This window comes from Vombatus ursinus, unplaced genomic scaffold, assembly GCF_900497805.2.
Source record: "Vombatus ursinus unplaced genomic scaffold, bare-nosed wombat genome assembly UNPS02009918.1, whole genome shotgun sequence".
Taxonomy (NCBI): Eukaryota; Metazoa; Chordata; class Mammalia; order Diprotodontia; family Vombatidae; genus Vombatus; species Vombatus ursinus.
This window is the reverse complement of record NW_020949696.1, coordinates 2,517,192-2,536,194: the sequence shown is the minus strand read 5'-3', so window position 1 is coordinate 2,536,194 and position 19,003 is coordinate 2,517,192. Positions and strand designations below refer to the sequence as shown.

The 19,003-nt window shown below is 40.9% G+C and overlaps 1 protein-coding gene across 6 annotated transcripts in view; it reads left to right on the top strand.

Moving 5' to 3' along the window:
* The window catches only part of SUGP2 (SURP and G-patch domain containing 2), a 26,781-nt gene extending 8,189 nt beyond the window's left edge, over window positions 1-18,592 (top strand). For 3 of the 6 annotated variants that reach the window (XM_027853314.1, XM_027853312.1, XM_027853313.1), the window contains exons 4-11: window positions 438-555; window positions 3,223-3,722; window positions 5,436-5,547; window positions 7,950-8,437; window positions 10,167-10,228; window positions 13,362-13,498; window positions 14,918-15,038; window positions 15,238-18,592. In XM_027853314.1, coding sequence (XP_027709115.1) covers window positions 438-555; window positions 3,223-3,722; window positions 5,436-5,547; window positions 7,950-8,437; window positions 10,167-10,228; window positions 13,362-13,498; window positions 14,918-15,038 — 1,538 coding nt within the window. In that variant the 3' untranslated portion in view covers window positions 15,238-18,592. Of the gene's footprint in view, window positions 1-437; window positions 556-3,222; window positions 3,723-5,435; window positions 5,548-7,949; window positions 8,438-10,166; window positions 10,229-11,797; window positions 11,805-13,361; window positions 13,499-14,917; window positions 15,039-15,237 lie in introns of those variants that run through there. The other 3 variants (XM_027853315.1, XM_027853316.1, XM_027853317.1) reach the window with 3 other exon arrangements.
* Window positions 18,593-19,003: the final 411 nt, after the last annotated feature.

The window sequence follows — 19,003 nt, the reverse complement described above, 5'->3', positions numbered from 1 at the left end:
TGTGTGTGTGTGTGTGTGTGTGTGTGTGTGTGTGTGTGTGTGTGTGTGTTTATAAAACAGGTTTTCATTGTTACAATAAAGATTTCAATTTAGAGGGGAAGAGGGAATATTTCCAGAAATGACTGATCTTATTTTAAGCAGCAGTAAAACATTTTAAAACACAGTCGTCTTATACTTTAGTTTTGTGGCTTGTCCCTTAATAATTAAGCTATTTAACTTGCCCTGGACATTCTAAGTTTTTGAATGTCCTCCAAGCATTAAAATGCCAATCTCCGATCCCAATGCTATTTCAAATGTTAGGCTCTTAAGAATGAGAACATTAATGGTTCAGACTAGCTGAGAGGAGTTGCCTGGAAATCCTTGTCAGATAGCGTTGGTTTTATGCGACCTAAGCATTCCAGTGCCTCTGTCAAGCCCATTCTATTTGTTTATTACAGTTCCTCAGCGAGCAGACAGAAAGGTTGTTGAGACAATTGAAAAATTTGTGAAGAGTATAATTGAAGGCAACTTGTCCCCAAAAGAAAGAGCAACACTAAAGAAGAACCCTACTTATTGGTAGGTATTTAAGAAATGCTCAAGCACATGAGGACTTTCTATCACCCAAACATTAGGACATGAGAATTTCGAATAGAACTTTCTGAGGTTTGGTTAGGACTCTTTTATATTGGAAAGATATTCCTCATGGGAGCAAGGCCTTCAATAATGGATATACATTCCTTTATTCTGCTCTGGATGTTGTAATGAGTGGAGAAGTGGAAGAATTCTTCCAAGTATCATCTAGGAAATTGCCCTTTCCCATTGAATCATTTCATTCAGTGCCCACATTGTGTAAGGTCCTGGGGTAGGTACTGGAGAAGATGAAAATGAATTGGATGGAACCCTGCTTTCAAAAGATTTACAGTCTAGGAGCTAAGAGAAAATGCACAGAATATAATACAAAATTGAATTCAATAAGTATGTAAGGGAGGTATAAAGAATTTTAAAATTCATAGGAGGGAGAAATCATTTCCAGTTGAAGGAATTAGGAAAGCTTCATATGGATGTGGCTTAGGGTCTGGGTTTTGGAAGCTAAAGAGTTTGGGGCAGGGAAAGGGGATGTTGTACATTCCAGAGGTTAGAGAAGCTTGTGAGCAAATGTACAGAGGTGAGAAAAGGTGGGATAGATTAGGGGAACTATAGGTGATGCAGTTTGGGAGAGTCAAGTGAGAGAAGGCTGGCTTAGAGATCATCTGGTCCAACTCTGTAATTGTGCAAAAGAAAGTGAGGTCCATGGTGGGGCAGAGTGACTTAGTCAGAGCCAGGTAGTGACTAATCCAGGCTTCAGACCCAAGCCCTGTGGCTCCACAGTGGCACTCTCACCCCATGCTGGGCTGCAGCCCTTTCACGGTACTCATGGGCTGGGAAGGAATTTGGTGAGGGCCGTCAGTGGCAGAGCAGGGCTCTTACGTCAGAATTCCTGGTGCCAGGTCTAGTGCTTTTCCCGGTCCACCAGACTGCCTTGGGTCGCCTTTGCTGCCTCCACAAATGAGCAGGGTAGGTGTTGTATGCATTCTGCAGCGGGCATTACTGTTATGTTTCAAAAATGCCGTATTACACACATGTATAACCTGTATCCAATTGCTTGCCTTCTCAATGAGGGGGGTGAGGAGGGAGGGAGAGAATTTGGAACTCAAAGTTTTAAAAACAAATGTTAAAAATTGTTTTTACATGTAACTGGGAAAAATAAAATACTGAACAATAAAATAAAATAAAATACTAAACAAAAATACAGTGTTATTAGTATACTAGACTCCATCTCAATGTCAGCACAGTTTTCACTGGGTTATTTTATGAAAGGGGGTGAGATGTGAGAATTTAAAAAAAAAACAATTTTCTGAGACTGATTTTGCTATGCAAATTGTGTCTTGTTAGTCAGACCATGAAATAATGCAAAGATTCCATAAAGGTGACCATTAAAGGTGACATAAAAATATGTGCTACCTCTTCTCATTCGGGATTTTGTACTCTGCCTGGTGCACAACTTCTGATGCACACTCTGGTGTTTAAGCCTGTCGGTGTTTCTTGAATTGAAGTCAATTTTAGAAGAGTAATGTCTAATAAAAACATTTCCTAAGATAGAGGAAACAAAACAAAACAAAAGTCAGTAGCAAAATTCTGGTGTAACATTTATAAGAGACTCTGGATCCAATATTAATTTTTTTTAATTGAAAGAGCCTGCCTTTGGCAAGAGACTTTAGGCAGTTTGATGACTGCCCTCAAATAACTGAAGGCTTATTGCATCGAAGAGGGTTTAGGCTTACTGTGCTTGTCCTCAGAAGGCACAGTTGGGACCAGTGGGGTGGAAGTTGCAGGGAATATTTCAGATCCACATCAAGAGAAATTTTTTAACAATTAGAGCTTTTCACAAAACTGATCTAGGTTTCCCCTAAATGTAGTTTCCCCTAAATTCTCTATCACTGAAAGTTTTCAAATCGAGGCAACCACTAGTTGGAGATGTTGTGGAGGTTTCTTTTTTACATGAGTTAAACTAAATGACCTTCAGTGTCTCTTCCCAATCCTGAAGATTCTAAGCAGTCTTGTCATTGACAGGCAGATTTGTTATAATTTTAGGTTGAGCACGATCTTAATGAACCCTCATTCAATACCCATAAGTTCCTACTGTGTGCAAAATACTGTCATATACTGAGAGAGTTACAAAAACAAGATATGGTCCCTACTCTTAGGGAGTTTGACAAAGTTTGTTGAAAGAAAGACTTGTAAGAAATATATAGCAAGGCACAGATATGTGAAATTATAATAACATAAGTGTTCTGTGCAGCTGCCAGATGAGATTTACTGAAATGTGTCGTTTTCTCTAATGCAAACTTGACACACAGATCTGAACTGAAGTTTATATGTAACTAACATTCTTTCCCACAGAGGAAAAAATTACATTTTTAAAAATAAAATAAAATAAAATAAAATTTTATTTTAAAAAAATTAACCAAAATCTTTCTTTTCTACACACACCCCTCCCCACATTGGGGAAAAAAAAAAAAGAAAGAAAGAAAAACTAAGCCCTTGTAACAAATATGTAAAATTTTTAAAAAATGAAAGAGAACAATTAATTTAAAACTCACAAAATATTTTACAAATATGGAATAGAGATGGTATAAATAGGCTGTTTGTGAACAATATAATATTGACCTAAGTAAGTATTTTAATGTATTCCTTCCTCATTAGGTTTTTATCTGATGAGGACAGTCTGGAGTATAAATATTATAAGCTGAAGTTGGCAGAAATGCAGAGGATAAAAGAGGTTAAAAAAGATGAGGAACACCAGCCAACTTCCGAGGAATGTGCCGTGAGAGCGATGCTGTACGCAAGGAGGGTCCAGAGCCTGAAGAAGAGACTGGTTCCCCGGAAGAGGCTCGGGCTCTTCTCATCCTGGGGGATCAGCGGCTGGAAGATGAGAAAAGCAACTGTGGGGACACAGACCGTACTTTCAGCAGGGACCGTGCTGAAGCACCAGGTCAGACACGCCCATGGGGGGTTCCAGACAAAGTCTTCTGTGTCTGATGTAAACTGCCCTGAGAAGAACTCGCCATCAGAGGAACCTGGACCTCTTCCCTGTGACCCCAGCCCAGGACCTTTGACCTGCCCTCCAGGAGCTGCTGAGACTGAGGCCTCTCCTGCCTTGCCTGAGTCACCCCAGACTCCCCCACCTTCCCAGTTTGCCAGTGGTAGGTGAAGATTTCATATTGAATATCCAAAGCCAGTGGGACCTAAAGAAAGACAACAGCAAGACTGCTAAGAAAATAATTCTGAGGGATAGTTAAGCAACCGTATTGAAGAGGGATTAATTAGCCTTATTCTGCTTGATCCCAGGAGGTGGACATAGGCCCAGTAGAGGGAGTTTTCCAAGAAGGCAGATTGAAGCTCAGTTTAATGAGGAATTTCCTAACAGCCAGAGCTGTTCAGCAATAGAATGGGGCAGCCATGTGTGGTATAGAAGTACTACTACTACTAATAACTGTTTTCTGTAGCCCTTTCAAGTTTATAAAGTACTCTGCTCACAACAACCTTGTGGGGTAGGTAGTACAAGTATCACTATCCCCACTTTATAGATAGGGAAATTGAGAATTAGAGAATTAAAGTAAGCTACCCAAAGTCAAACAGCTAGTGAGTGTTAGAAGCAGGATGAGGCCTCCTGCCTTCAAGTTCAGTGCTCTTTCTACCTCACCAAGTCAAGTTAAGAAGCATTTTTAAGCACTTACTATTTATCAGGCTCAGGTATGGTGCTAAGCACTGGGGATACAAGGAAAGGCAAAGGCCCTGCTTTCAAGGAGCTCATCAAGTTCCCTGTCACTGGATGTTTGGGGTAGAGTTTAGATTACTATTTAAAAGATATTATGATTGAAAACTATCAAGGACTTTAGAGGTCATCCAATGAAGGGTGCCATGAAGAATATTCATGGGGAGGTTAGACTAGATCAGGGGTCAGCCTTCTAAAAATGTTTTAGAATACTGGTTTATTCAATTCTTTAAAAAAAATTTACTTATAAAATTTGTTTATTTATTTTCTCCAGAAGCCCCTTAGATACCCTGAGCACCAGGGCAAGATCCCTGAGCAAGCACTAAGGTATTAGTACCTTAGTACAGTGAATTTACCAGGTTAGTTGTCACCTTGAATGGCAGGAAGCCCAGAGGGGATGAGGTATGGGATAGATGGGAAGAGTTTAAAAAAAAAAAAAACAGACCCCTGAATTAAGGTTGTGAAATCACAGTTCTAAGGAGAGGATGCTCAGGTGGGGGATCTTTCGATTGGGGGCCACCCAACGGGATGGGCAGGAGGAAGGGAGAGCTGGAAAGGAGACCACCAGTTCCCTGTGGCTTTCCCAGTAAATGAGGCTATAGGTGTGGACTCAGAGGATCATAGATTTAGGGCTAGAAAGGACCTTCCTGGTCATCAAGCCTGTCCCTCCGCAGAGATCGGTCTAGGCAGCCTAAGTGATTTGCCTAGGGTCACACCAGTACTGATGTTCAGATCCAAGTTCTATGACTCCAAAGCCAGTAATGCTTCCGTTGTGCCTCCTGCCACAAACTCATCATGTTCCCTTCCTCTCTTCCCTTCATTTCTATAAATATGGAAAGCTCCCCATCCCCAGTAGCATTTGAACTCTTGGCACTCCAAGCTTTGTCCTTTTTATGCCCAGGCTCTAACACAGGGTCCTGAACGGAGAATAATGTAAGTTACACTTAGTAGATGTTGATTGTTTATTTTGGCTAAAAATGCTAATTATGTATTCAAAGAGTTCTTGGCCTTTGGATCCCTTGGTTGGATTACCTCTAAGGTCTCTGCTAGCTCTAATATTATAAGGACTTTTCTTTCCCTGACATGCTTTGGATTCTCTGAATTCAGAACTAATATGTGATAACTGTTTTGCATTTTGCAGTTGATGCTAAGACAATGGATACTGCTGAGAAACTAGCTAGATTTGTTGCTCAGGTGGGACCAGAAATTGAACAATTTAGTATAGAAAACAGCGCAGACAACCCAGATCTGTGGTAAGTAACTGCTGTATCTTCTTGATTCTCGAAGAATAAAATACATTGAAACCTTCCCACAGTTCCCTCCTTGAAGTCCACCTTGTGAGGTCATCTTCTAAGTGAGCTGCCTTGCCCAAAGGTCCTTTTGGGTCTCCCATAGTTCAGGTCAGGTTGTATGCATGATCCCTGGAATAGGCTTGCTTCAGTTTCCCTCTATCCTGAATGGAGTTTAAAGCAATCTTTTAGAGGCAACACGATGGTGTGGAGATAGTATTTAGGCTTGGAATTCTTCGAATCTGGGCTTGCCTTATAAACTGTGTCATAACTCTGTGACAGTCTTGGCCTCAACGTCTTCATCTGTAAGCATAGGAGATGACTTTTAATGCCTTCCTCTTTTCAGGAAATGTGGTCTGCTACTGTCATTCTCATTCCAGGTTCTGAACCACTGTGTGACTCTTTGACATCTAGACTATAAAGCGTATGTAAGCACTGACTCTGTGTAGCAATGTCATGTGCGGCCACCGATTGTTGATTGGGCACGGTTGGGATGGAACAATGGTCCCTGGCGTCTCTTCCGTATGATTTTGTCTGTTGAAAGCCATGCACGTAACACTACTGTTAGGATGCCAGTGGGCAAGCATTACTCAGGCCTTTCTAGGATTCCAGAATGTTAATGCTAAGAGAGTTAATCTCAGAGGTCATCTCGTCCACACCTCCCTTCATCTTACAGATGCAGAAACTGAGGCTCAGAGGTGAATTGACTTGCCAAAGATCACACAACCAAGTGGCAGAGCCAGGACCAGAATCCAGATCATCTCAGTCTGTTCATTTCATTCCCAGTCCAGTGCTTTTCCCGTTATACTGGGTTTGACTTAGTCACGGTACATTCGAGCAGTCTAGCTTATTGCTCCTCAGTGGCAGTGTGGTGGGGAGGAGGAGGAGGATGACAGTGATGGTCCCTTACATGTGTGGAGGGCGCCAAGGTTTACAATGCACTTTCAGCCAGATAGTTCTGTTGACCATTCTTCCTGTGTAATTAATAAATTTCATTGCCTTTATTATGCAAAACTGAGAGGAATCAGACATAATAACAGTTTGCCTTTCCATAATGCTTTGTAGCTTACAAAGTACTTTCTTCATAAGAACTCTGTTAAATAGCCAGTGTTTTGTTTTGCTCTTGAGGAGACGCAGGCTTGTAGCATTGGTGCCTTTTCCACAGCTCCCTAGCTGGTTAGTATTGCAGCAAGCCTTGAACCCAAGGATTCCGATTCCAACTCCAGCACCTTGCTTCTGTATCAGCCTGCCTCTGCTTGTAAAAGAAGCGCAGGTCGTGGAATGGAGGTGTCAAGAGACTTGAGTACTGATGATGTCATTTAACCTTTTGGTCCTGCAGCTTCCTTATCTATGGAAAGGGGATAGCGATAGCTGCCTTACTTGCCTTGCAATATGATATGTTTGTGAGGATCATATAAATTAGATTTGGCAGCAAGACTATAAAATAGCACCCTAAAACTGTACAGTAACAATTCACTTACCTGGAAGTCATTTATTCCCAAGGCTTAACTGTGCAGAATACAAGAAGGAGCAACAGCAACAAGAAAAGGCTTCTGGGAAGCCAAAATATCCTGTGATCAGCGTAATAAAATTCACTCCGATGAAGCTGCTGGAGACTCGATTCAGGGCCTGCTAACTCTGTGACCTTTCAGACCGCTTGTAACAAGCTCCTGTAAGGTGTTCCGTGAGGTCCCTTCTAGCTCTCTCATTCTGTGATTCTGTCTAAAATCATATACTCCTATTCTCTAGGAGCTCAGCTTCTAAAAGAGAAAGGGCCAGGATAGAAATAGAGATATGTAGATAGTTAGATAAAGCATCTGTCAGATATCTGATGGCACTTCTCTAGATCTGTGTCTTAGCAGGAGGATGAACAATTATGAAGAAAAGTGGAAAATGAAGGATTTTTCTTTCCTCTCTTTTCTTTTTTTTTCTTTCAGAATATTGGCACTCTATTCCCAGTGGGATAAAGTTAGACTTGGGCTTGGTTTATTTATCAGTATTATTGACTCTTTTCGAAATTACAGAATGATAAAGCTGAAATGGACCTTAGAGGTCATCCTAATTCAACCCCCTCATTTAACCAAAGGACAAACTAGAGGTTAAGTGACTTGCCCAAGGTCTCACAACCAGTGTGTGGCAAGAGCTGGGTCTTACCAGGGCCAGTGTTCCATTTCCTACTCCACCCTTTCCTTCATTGATCAGATCCATTTCATCATTTAGTCTACCCCTACAGCCTCTAATCATTCCCAGACATATTTCAGCATATATGCTACCAAAGGAATGCCATTCCTTTGTTCTCCAGTAAGTTATTTCCAAAGACATCCTCTGACTTAACTGATGGAATTTCAATTTCATTCTCAACCCAGGTTTCTACATGACCAAAATAGTCCTGCCTTCAAGTTTTATAGAATGAAAGTGTATGAACTGTGCCCTTCTATTAATTTCACAAAAAACCCACCAAACCTCAAAGCTGGAGAGGGTATGAAATCTGGGAAGGCTTCAGATCATGGGGAAGAAGAGGAGCAGGAGGAAGGGCTTGAGGGAGAACATTCTCAACAAGGGGCTGGACTAGAGTTAGAACTGGGACCTGAGGAAGAAGAAGAAGAAGAAGGTCCAGAAGATGACACGACCTCCAGAATTGGAGAAGAAGCTGGTAGAGCGTCTCAGTCAGAGGGGATCCCCTTTGAGGAGGCACAGACCACGGGAGCGGAGGGCGATGGTGCCACTTTAGCAGCTCTGTCCCAGTCCTCTGCTTCGAGTGCCTGTTTCCCTCGAAAGAGAATCAGCAGCAAATCACTAAAAGTTGGCATGATCCCGGCTCCCAAGAGGGTGTGTCTTATAGAGGAACCTAAAGGTACCTGACGTGTCTTTGCATTTGTCTCTCCAGCAAGGTGTTCCCATTTAGTCCATGAGAATGATGTTGTTAACTCCAGGACTGTATGTTCCTAATGATAAAGTGACACAGTACACTTGTACCTTGCTTTACTACTGAAAAGTTGTTTGTGAAATTAAAGTTGTTTGTGAAATTAAATTCTTGTAAATTGAACCATATTTTAAATACACTAGGAAAACACCCAATTTAAAGGTACTTCTTAGATTAATTAGAGAAAGCAAAAACCTATGCATTACATGAATAATCACTTTATATTTTCTCTTTAATAAACTCAGATTTTTGCACGTTGAATTTGTAAGGATTACCTGCAATTGTTCTCTGGTTTATGGCACATTACAAACCCAACTGAAATTATTTTTAGTTACTAATCTGTAGGTGGATGCTAAGATGTCTTAAAGGCACTGTGGCCAAACCGTTGATAGTGCATTTTCACTATTATTTGGCATTCTCTTAATTTGACACTTTGGCACATATATAGTACAGCAGTCATTAACTGAACAAAGATGTAAGTGCCAGCAGTTTACAGAGCTAGGTTCTAAGAAAACTACAAAGTTGGAAAAAAAAACCATGATCCCTGCTCTCATGGAACTCGCTACCTGGTATCAGGGGAAGACACCAACACAGATAACTGTAACATGTAATAAATAGTACAAGATAAATTACCTGAGAGGTACAAAGAAAGGCCTACAAAATGGGGGATCATCAGAACTGAAGCACTGCAAGGTCCTAAAGTGCCATGTTATCAGGAAGATTAAAAATTACATGGGGCACATTTTGTGCTAGGTGTGTAATTTATTATGCCATGCTTGAAACTTAGTGCCACACATATGGCATGTATGTGGGCACCACATTTGAGGAAGGACATTGACAAGCTGGAATGTATCCAGAGGGCAACCAGGATGGGGCAGGGACTCAGAACCATGCATTTGAGGATTAATGGAACGAACCAGGGATATTTAGCCTAGAAAACGAAAGAGTGATACAGTCGGGGGCAGGGGATCAGGAGAGAATTCATTTTCAAATACTCAAAGGGTTTGTCATTTAAAGGGGCTTCAGTTTGTTCACAGGTCCCAAGGCAGGTGGAAATTACAGGAAGGCAAATTTCAACTCAGTACAAGGAAGAGCATCTGAACAATTCAAGCTTTCTAAAAGTGAATTGGGCTGTCTTTGGAAGGAGAGTTTCCCCATCCCTGTAGGCCTTAAAGCAGATCCTATAGGATCACCTTTTAGGGATGTTGTAGAGGGAGTAGGGGATTGAACTAATTGATCTCTGGGGTCCCTTGGGCCTTGAGGATTCTAAATAATAGATTTGAAGATTGGATGTATAGAGAGCAGAAAGCTTGCCTTTTATCTTGGAGAAGCTGTTTTAGATCTCAGTATTTAATGTGAAAAGTAGTAACTAGATAGAACCAAGCAAATTTAATTACCAGTATATCTTTGTATTTTGATGTCACAACCTTCCAGAGCTATGGTGGAGTTCACATGGCCCCAGGGATCAGAAACTTCCTTTAAGTACCTAGTACATGTGTCAGGTGCTAGGTAATTAGGACCCTGACCCCCTCCCTCAAGAAGCTTGTGCTTTTGTATACTGTATAGAATTTGCAGTTATCTTAAACAGTTTTCTCTATAAGTAACGTGGAGAAAAGATGATTATCCCCTGATTTATTTATTTTATTTTTTGGTCTTATAGTTCATGAACCTGTGCGAATTGCTTATGACAGGCCCCGGGGACGCCCCGTGTCCAAGAAGAAGGTGAGGTTCCACCCACATGAAACCTTCAACAATGATGCATCTATTTACTGTTTGGAAAATTCACATTTCAATCAGCTGTTAATTGAACAGGTTTTTCTTTCCTTCCTGTTTAAGAAAGCTGTTTTTAAGAATAGTATATTTAAAAAAAGACTTCATTGAAGTGCTCCTAGGATGCCTCATTGTGGTGTGGTGATGACTCAGGGTTCTTGGAGTTTGCATGTCACAACACAAGCCCTTCAGTCCTCTCAAGCCAGAAAGGTTTGGATTATGGGTCTAGCCTAGTTACATCTGAAGAGCCTCATCACAAAAGGCTGGCTTGCCAGGGAACCTTGTGGCTCCAAAAACTCATGAGTCAATCTAAGGGTTGCAATTTGCTTTGTTGCTGGGAATACTCAAAATTGATAAATTCACAGATCTTTTTTGAAGTACTGTGGCATTGTGTACTGAGATATAGGTAGTGTGGGGTAGTGAATAGAGAATGAGCCTTGGGATTGGGAAGACCTGGATGCAAGTTGTGCCTCCAGTATTTACTGGCTACATGTTTCTGGGCAAGTCTCTAAGATTATAAATTGAAGAATAGTTACAAATCTACATGAGTAGAAGGAGTTTGCTCAGTGGAGTTATCTGCATCTTTAAAATTCAGGTCTAGCTCCCTTCCCTCCCCCCAAAAATATCACATGATTCACATGTAAAGAAATTGGAGTGTTAGCCACGTACTTGTGATTCTCTGTAATGAGACATTATTCAAATCAGTTAGCATCTTCATGAAAAAAAGAAAGAAAACTGCTGTGCCTAAAGCCTAGAAGCTACTAAGCACAATTAGTTTCTGAAGCATATGTATACTTGTTCAACAGTTAAAAGATCTGTGGCTTCATCAGTATGTGTCCTGTCCCCTTATCCCCACCGTCGCAGATCGTAGTCACTCTGATTTACTAGATTTCCTCAGAGAGTTGTGATAACCAAACAATTTTTCAACACCCTGTGCCCACACTGTTGATAAGCTTCTCCACACTTGGCTTGACTGGTCCTCAGACAATATATAAATAGTCACTCGGCCATAACCTGATAAGCCTTCTCAGCTTAGTGGATCTGCTTATGGAACCTTTGAGAACCCAGGGTCATCTCCACGCCATGATAGACTTCGTCGGAGTCACGAAAGGACATTGCAGCTACACCGTGCAGTACTATTCCATGGTGAATGCAGAGACTGGAATGAAACCTGAAAACTGCATCCCTCTGTGGCTAGAACACTGCATCCCTCTATGGCTAGAACACTGCATCTGGTGTGTAGCCAGGAAGCAGCCAGCTAACTGCCACATCCTTGCAATCACTGGCACTACCCAAAGGCTTAGGGTTCTCATGTTTGGGTCTAGAAGTTTGTAATACTCCAGGTTCAGGGTTTTTTTTTTAAATGAACTATTGCCTACCCATGGCTCTAATATCCTATAGTTGTATGGTTAGTTTTCTGAAGTCAAATAACAGACTTCATATTTTTTTCTGTAAATATCATCTTGTTTACTCCAGGCCATCCTTCCAAACTCTCATAGTATTTTTGGTTTCTAATTACAGGACCCAGGTATGTGGTGTAGTGAAAAGAGTGCTGGATTTGGAGTCCTGGGAACCTGGGTTCAAATCCCACCTCGGACACTTACTAGCTGTGAGATCCTGGGCAAATCATATAACCTCTCTGAGCACCCACATCACAGGGTTATTGGAAGGATCAAATAAGCACTATATAAATGTTAACTTTTATTATTACTGTTGCCACCTCATCTTTTTCAATAAGGTTCAGATAATGGTCCTGGGACAAGTTGCTGTCCTGCTCTTCTTTTCTATTTGGTGTTCTGCAGATGACTGTACAGGTAGATAGAATAACTGCTTTGGGGCATGAGCTCATTCTCTGGGGGCTCACTGGAAGCATCCTTGGTGCGATTCTAGTAGCAGAAAGGAGAGCAGGGATCCTGGTCCTGCCTGATTTTGATTATTCTTGTCCTGATTTTCAAAACAAGAAAAACTTTTGTCCTTCTCTAGCCCTGAGACACCTCGAGTTCTTCAGTTTTTGAACGGTTACTGACAGTGGGTCAGCCATCACATTTGCCAGTTCCTCCAGGACCTGAGGAAATAGTTTGTCTGGACCAGGGGACTTAAACTTATCAGGGGCAGCTAAATGTTCTCTTCCTGTTTCCTTAGTTCTAAGTAAGCTCTCTGTTATAGCCACTTTTTTCTATCCTTTCCAATCAAATTAGAGAAAACAGAAACAAAATAAGAAGTGACCTGCTGGGGTGTTCTTTCTCACCAGTAATTGTCCCATGGATGTGGAGCAGCCGTCCTATCCCTTTGTTTATCCTTCTCTTCCCCAATACAACTTTTAAAAAGTCACTCGGTTGTCCTTAGCTCTCCTTACCAGCCCTGGGTCATTCTGATAGAATCAGGTCTAACCCCTTCATTTTTACAGATGAGGTAACTGAGGCAGAGAAGTTCACTGACTTGTCCAGGTCACCCAGCAAATAAGTGTCTGAGGTACTGAGGTAGGACGTGAGCTCTAGGTTCAGTCATGGCGCTGTCTCTTATGTCACTCGGTTGCTGGTTGTGAGCACGTCTGACAAAATTCTTAGAGTACCAGACCAGGCATTTTTTGTATTCATCTTTTTAGCTCTTCTTGCTTCCAGGTTCTCTGTAAGTTGTTTTCAAATTATAAAACTGAATTTTGTGATTCTTCTTTTGGAAATTCTTTGTTCATTTTCTTTGACTGTGAAGCTCATAGGTAATAGAATAGCTCCCATCTCTGTCACACTTGCAGGCTTATCAAGCACTTTCCTCACAGCGTCCCTGTGAGATAAGCAGTACCTGTATTATTTTCACTTTACAGATGAAGAAACTAGTCTAGAGAAAAGACTTACCCAAGGTCACACAGTTAGTGAGTAGCTGAGTCTGGGTTTGATCCGAGGCCTCCTGACCCTTCAGGCCCACACTTATTCTACCACCACACACTGTCCCAATAATCCTATATCATTGTCTCCCTCAGTGCCCAGCAACGTGTTCTCTGTTTGTAGGGAGCACTGAATACAGCTTTTTGAATAAATGAAGCATATTGTAATTCAGAAAGATTTAACTTTTTTCTTTCTCTCTTCAGAAACACAAAGACTTGGAATTTGCTCAGCAGAAACTGACTGACAGGAATGTGGGTTTTCAAATGCTTCAGAAGATGGGCTGGAAGGAGGGATATGGCCTGGGCTCACGTGGGAAAGGAATTAAGGAGCCTGTAAAAGTGTATGTAATGGTAACCGACTTCAGAAATGCAAGAACAATAAAATAATAGGGACAGGTACACTCCTGCCAAGAGGGAGCAGGAGGAAGAGGTTTCAAAGTCGGCCCTAGAAGGCTCATTGATCATGCAGAGCCAGTGTGGTTTGGTAGGAAGAGCCCAGGGCTGGGACTGCGGAGCCACAGGGAGTAACTCCCAATTCGTGGCCTAATCTCTGTGTATTATCTTGGGCAGGTCACTTTCCCGTGCAAAGCTTCTGTTTCCTCATCTGTAAATTGAGGAAAATACTTGTTCCACTGTCCCCAGAGAGCAGTGGTGAGGGTCAAATGAGATAAAGGGCTTCATAGCTGTAAAAATAAGACTATAGAAATGTGTTACTGTTCATGATCCCCAGCAAGTCACATCATCCTCATCACAATTTGAAAGTCTTAGGAGAAAAGAAATGGGAAGCAGTTCCCAGGAGCAGCAGAGTTAACTCACTATTTACTGTCAGGCGAGACTCCAGGGTCCTCTTCATAATGACAGTACTTTTCAAAGTTTTTTCTGTCCTGGTTCTTGCTCTCTTTAAAGTGGGCTCATATACTTCTTGGTACTTCTCAGAGTCAGAGATGTTTATAAGCCACAAATAAAAGAAAAGGATAATGGGGGGTTTTGTTTGTTTGTTTATTTGTTTTTCCTGGCTCCGGTAGAGGAATTAAGATATGGTGAAAAGGATTTGGAGCCAGCACTACTTTGCTACTGTATGACCTTGGACAAGTCACTGGGGCTCAGTTTTCTCATCTTTAAATGAGGGAGTTTGATCTCTAAAATGGCTATTTCTGTCTCCTTAATATCTGAATTAAGAATCTTAGGTTTCAGGACCTTGTCTTATTTTTTAAAATAAAAGCCTAATTAAGGTCTCAAGATCTTTATAAATGTATATTTTGGAAGTTTAGCCAGTGATTTGGACTGTACAGTCCATTTACCTATCTTCTTAATCTTTGTAATTTCAGTAACATTTGCTGTTTTCAAATGCCAGGACATACAAAAATGGCCCCAGGGTTAAAACCTAGAACCCCTTTTCATTTGTAGGGAGGTAATCAGAGATCTCAAATAATTTTCAAGAGCCCATTGTGTGTAGCAAGTATTTAATTAAAAAGTAAGTTTGAGACCTGCTACATTAGGGCTACACTAAATTTCTACAGTATAAACAAGGGATTTCCTCTCCTTACAAATAGGTAAGTACAGCTGTGAATAAGGTAAGTACATTTTGTTTTTCTCTGTAACATTTTTTCTAATGTCATGCCACATATCCTCAACAGAAACAGTGTACCATATACTTAACTATCTATACATGTTTGATTATTTTTAAACTATTTTCTGTACTTAATCATGTAGCTGAAAAAAGCAGAGTCCTATACTAATTGTCCATTTTACTCCCATAGGGGAACTACCTCTGAAGGGGAGGGCTTGGGTGTTGAAGGGGAAGAAAATAACGAAGATACATTTGATGTTTTCCGTCAAAGAATGATACAAATGTACAGGCAGAAACGAGCAAGTAAATAGGTATGTGCCTGGGCACGTTCATTTCATGAATTCCTGCCTACACTGAAATTCTAGTTTTGGAAAAAAAAATTTCTGAAATGTTACATTTCAAAAAACAACAACCAACAACAACAAAAAAAAAACCCACAAGAATTCGGTTTTACAAAAAAAAAAAACCAAGCCGTCAGAATGCAGATCTATCCAACTTCTTACCCTCTAGGTTTGCAGAAGAAATGTGTTACAGGCTGGAAACGCCGATGTTTGACAAAGCTGCTGCCCTACAGGCTTTCTGGTGATTTTTAGTTCACTTTGACAATGTGCAAAGGGATTTTCTTTGGCACAGTGAACTCAGAAGTTAATGTTACCCACCTACTAGTTTGCCAAGCTTCAGCCTTGCACGTGCTGCACAGGCTGACAGTCTAGGTGCCAGCTTACCTGGAAGAGACTCCTTTTGACTTGCAGAATTCATTCCGTCGTTTTGCCAAGGTTTTGTCTCACCGATGAAGAAGGCCTGCATCAGAGCCCATAAAGGAAACGAGATGATTCCGTAGTCAGAAGAAGACCATTCCAAACATTTTCCTTGTCTAAGTTTAATTAGTGCTGACATTTTTTTCCATTTCATTTTCCTATTCTTTTTCAGATGCCTTCTTTTTTTCCCACCTATTCCCCAGCCAGACTTTGGACAAAATAGTTGTCTTCAAGGAACAACCAGGCAACATTGATTAAAGATATAGCCCCAAGGTGGTGAATCTTGAAAGCTTTTTTTGCTGATCTGCATTAACAGCAGAGCCAGTGTATCCCTGTGGATGGGCATAGTGAATGCATATACCGAAGGAAATTTCTGTCTTTGTTGCGAAGATTGTTTTTTTGGGGAAAAAACCCTAAATTTCCAGAATCCTTTTTGTTTATTTGTTTTTAACCTTTGTTTAAAGCTCTTTTAAGCACAAGTCTTTTTCAAGTCTTTTCATGGTTTCCGTTTTTGCTCCTTGGGGAAGCAGAAATGAACTAAATCAGTTTCTTCTTGTCCTACCAGAAGGTAGCACTAAAATGAAATTCAAAATATTGAAATGCCCATTCTCAGATATCCTATCTTGTGTGCTTAAAAAAAAAAAAAATGCAGTTGTTTCTGATCTGATTGAACATCCATTGACCTCCAGAAGCTCTGTCAGCAAACCTGTCCTTTGCTTATGAGACCAAATGTAACCCAGGAATGATTACAAATCTTCCTTTCTAATTGCCTTTCTGAATTTCAGTAGAAGACAAATTACAGTGCCAAAGCAGAAGTTCTTCAGAAGACTCGGAAGTCTTTGGACTCGACAAGTGTGTTTACTTGTGGGCAAATCTTATAACTTTTCAGTGTGTCTTAGACGTAGTACGGTTCTGCAGTAGTCTTAGATACCTGTGTTCAGTGGGGAACAGTCCATTAGACTGCTTACCTTCTTTCTCCCCAGTTGGCAAGGGGCCTAAGAATTCATAGATTGTGCCACAGTCGTTAAAAATAAACAAAAAACATACACTTTTGTGTCCTGCCCATTGCCTCTTCTGTGATGTATTTTGAAACTAGTAAGAACTCTTCCCTTTTTTGCATGTGTAGCAATGGGTAAAGGATTATTTTATTACAGTCCTTGTGAGGGAAAGAGAAAAAAAAATAATCCTGTCTTGGAATTTCCAGTGCATCTGTTTCTTATTTAAAAGACTACACAGCAGTCTTAATCTATCTGGCACCACAATTCTTATACCTACATGCAGAATTCTTAAGCTACCAGAAATTAAGTCCTTTATGATAAAGTGTCAGTGTTGAAGTTTTAAACAAGTGTTAAAATGCAAGACAGCTTGGGATCCTCTTCAGTAAATTATCACAGCTGTCCTGCTGATTCATCTGTAAAGCTAGAGGACTGAGCAATCACTTCTCTTAGGAGAGTGACAGAAAAGAGAGAACTGTCTTCGTTTTGGGTTCATTAAAGAATCATTGCTTCCCCAAAGCAAAAAACAAAAACACCTTCCAGCTGTGATGACCAGGTTTCTTTTATTACCTTGACTGTCAGTAATGCCACTAAGCCAGGCCCCCAGGAATGTAATACCATGATACTTTGCCAGGCTGGACCCTCTTTTCCAGATGCTCTCTTGAAATTGATCCAGCTGCCAAAGCAAAATCCCAATAGGTATGCAGTGTGTTCAGTCTCACTGGTACGGTGGTATCTTCTTGTGCCACCTGGCAGATGCCTCTGCCTTTCGACACAGAGGAGTTTAAAGTATCTTGATTCAAGACCCAAAAACAATTCTTACTTTTCCTTTGCGATTTGGTTTGGAGATGCCAAGGAGTTCAGCCCAAAAGATGAATGAACAAGCCTCCTTCAAAAAAGTTTAACAAAACATTGGGCTGCACAGCTACATTACAAGAATCAATGTAGGCTTCTTTGGGAAATTTGGGAATAGCAAGAATTTATGTGGCTTTTTCTGGACCCTTAATACAGAGGTGCATTCCTTGCACCTTTTTCTTAATTTATTCTTAATTGGCCATTGTATTGACGAATTAATAATGGTCTTTTGAAATTAGACATTCATCAGTTGTGGTCAGTTTTCAAGTGTGGCTTTATGGAAGCAATGTGATTGGTCTCTGAAAACATTTTTCATACTCCCTCAATATGGGTGTAGCTCTTTGCAGCTCATCCACAAGAGCCTTTGATGCTATTATTGCCACTTCACCTCTTCTTCCATATTGACTTCTTGGAAGCACTTTCATTCTTTCAACTAGTTAAGAGTTCTGTTTACAGTTAAGCGAGTATAAATCAAGAGTGTGGCTTCCCATGTTGGGGCAGTCCCACTTTCTCAGCCACCTAGATCCTAGTCATTATTCTGGGAATGTTTTGGTTTGAGCTGAGACAGATGGTACAGTACCATTTTGGTGTACATGAAAATAACCTATAAAGACTCAGGTTATATTCCCTCCTGATTGCAATTCATTGGAAAGCAATTTGCTGGAGTATAACACACTCTTGGAAAGAAATGTGAATTGTGGTTCTTAAGGGAGTCTTAAACTGCTGTCCTGGATAATTGTGGTATGGTCGGTCTTTCTTGTACCAAACTTCTGTTTGGGGCAAGATGCCAGACGAGCGGCACTGGTACTAAGATTCTAGTGTGGCTCATGTCGGGTTCCCCGTACTCCCTTTGTTTTGCTGAGAACGGCCCGCCTCTCCTTTATGAAAGGAATCTCCCCCCTCCCCCCGCTCTACTCTGCTTCTGCAGGCTGAATTGAAAATGCGGTACATAAGATGTTGCACAAAAACACTACTTTGTTAAAGTTACTAGTTTCTTTTCTGTTATTTTAGTTTCCAGGGTCTCTTCGTGAAGGCTGCAAGCATCAATGAAAATTTTAACTTACTTCCATGGTGTGTTTACTGTCTCTTGGTTTGTTTTTATCCTGGGTAATCTTGTAGTGAATTTTAACATGTTCCATGTAAATTGACAGTGCTAAAGCCTAGAAGATGCTTGTGATGATGGAAGTTGGATTTTTTTTTTAGTTGTGAACATTGTTAATCTTTTAGCAGCTATAATAAATGTAGAGAGAAAACATTTCCAATGGTTTCAATTATGAATTTGTGAAATGGACCAATTTTGGGGAAAGAGGCACATTTTGGGGTACATACAAATGGAATCTGGCTTCTTTAAATAATATTTGGAGAATTGGTTATGTGTGGAAGAAAAATAAGAATGCTTGGGACCAAGGACAGAATTAGTACCAAGTGGGAAAATGATCAGGAGGCACATTTAAGCTCAGTGGTTGAGGGAAGCACTTCAATGACAGTAAGCGCTTCCCAGCAAGGAAAGGGGCTGGCCATGGGGAGAGAGCTTCAGACAGTGGCCTGATCAGGGCGCTTCTGTGAGGCCTAGGAAATCTTCCATTAGTCAAAACCACAACATAAGGCTGCGAGAAAGAACCCTCTGCATCTTTGCTGTTATTTTCCCCTTAACATTCACAATCGAGT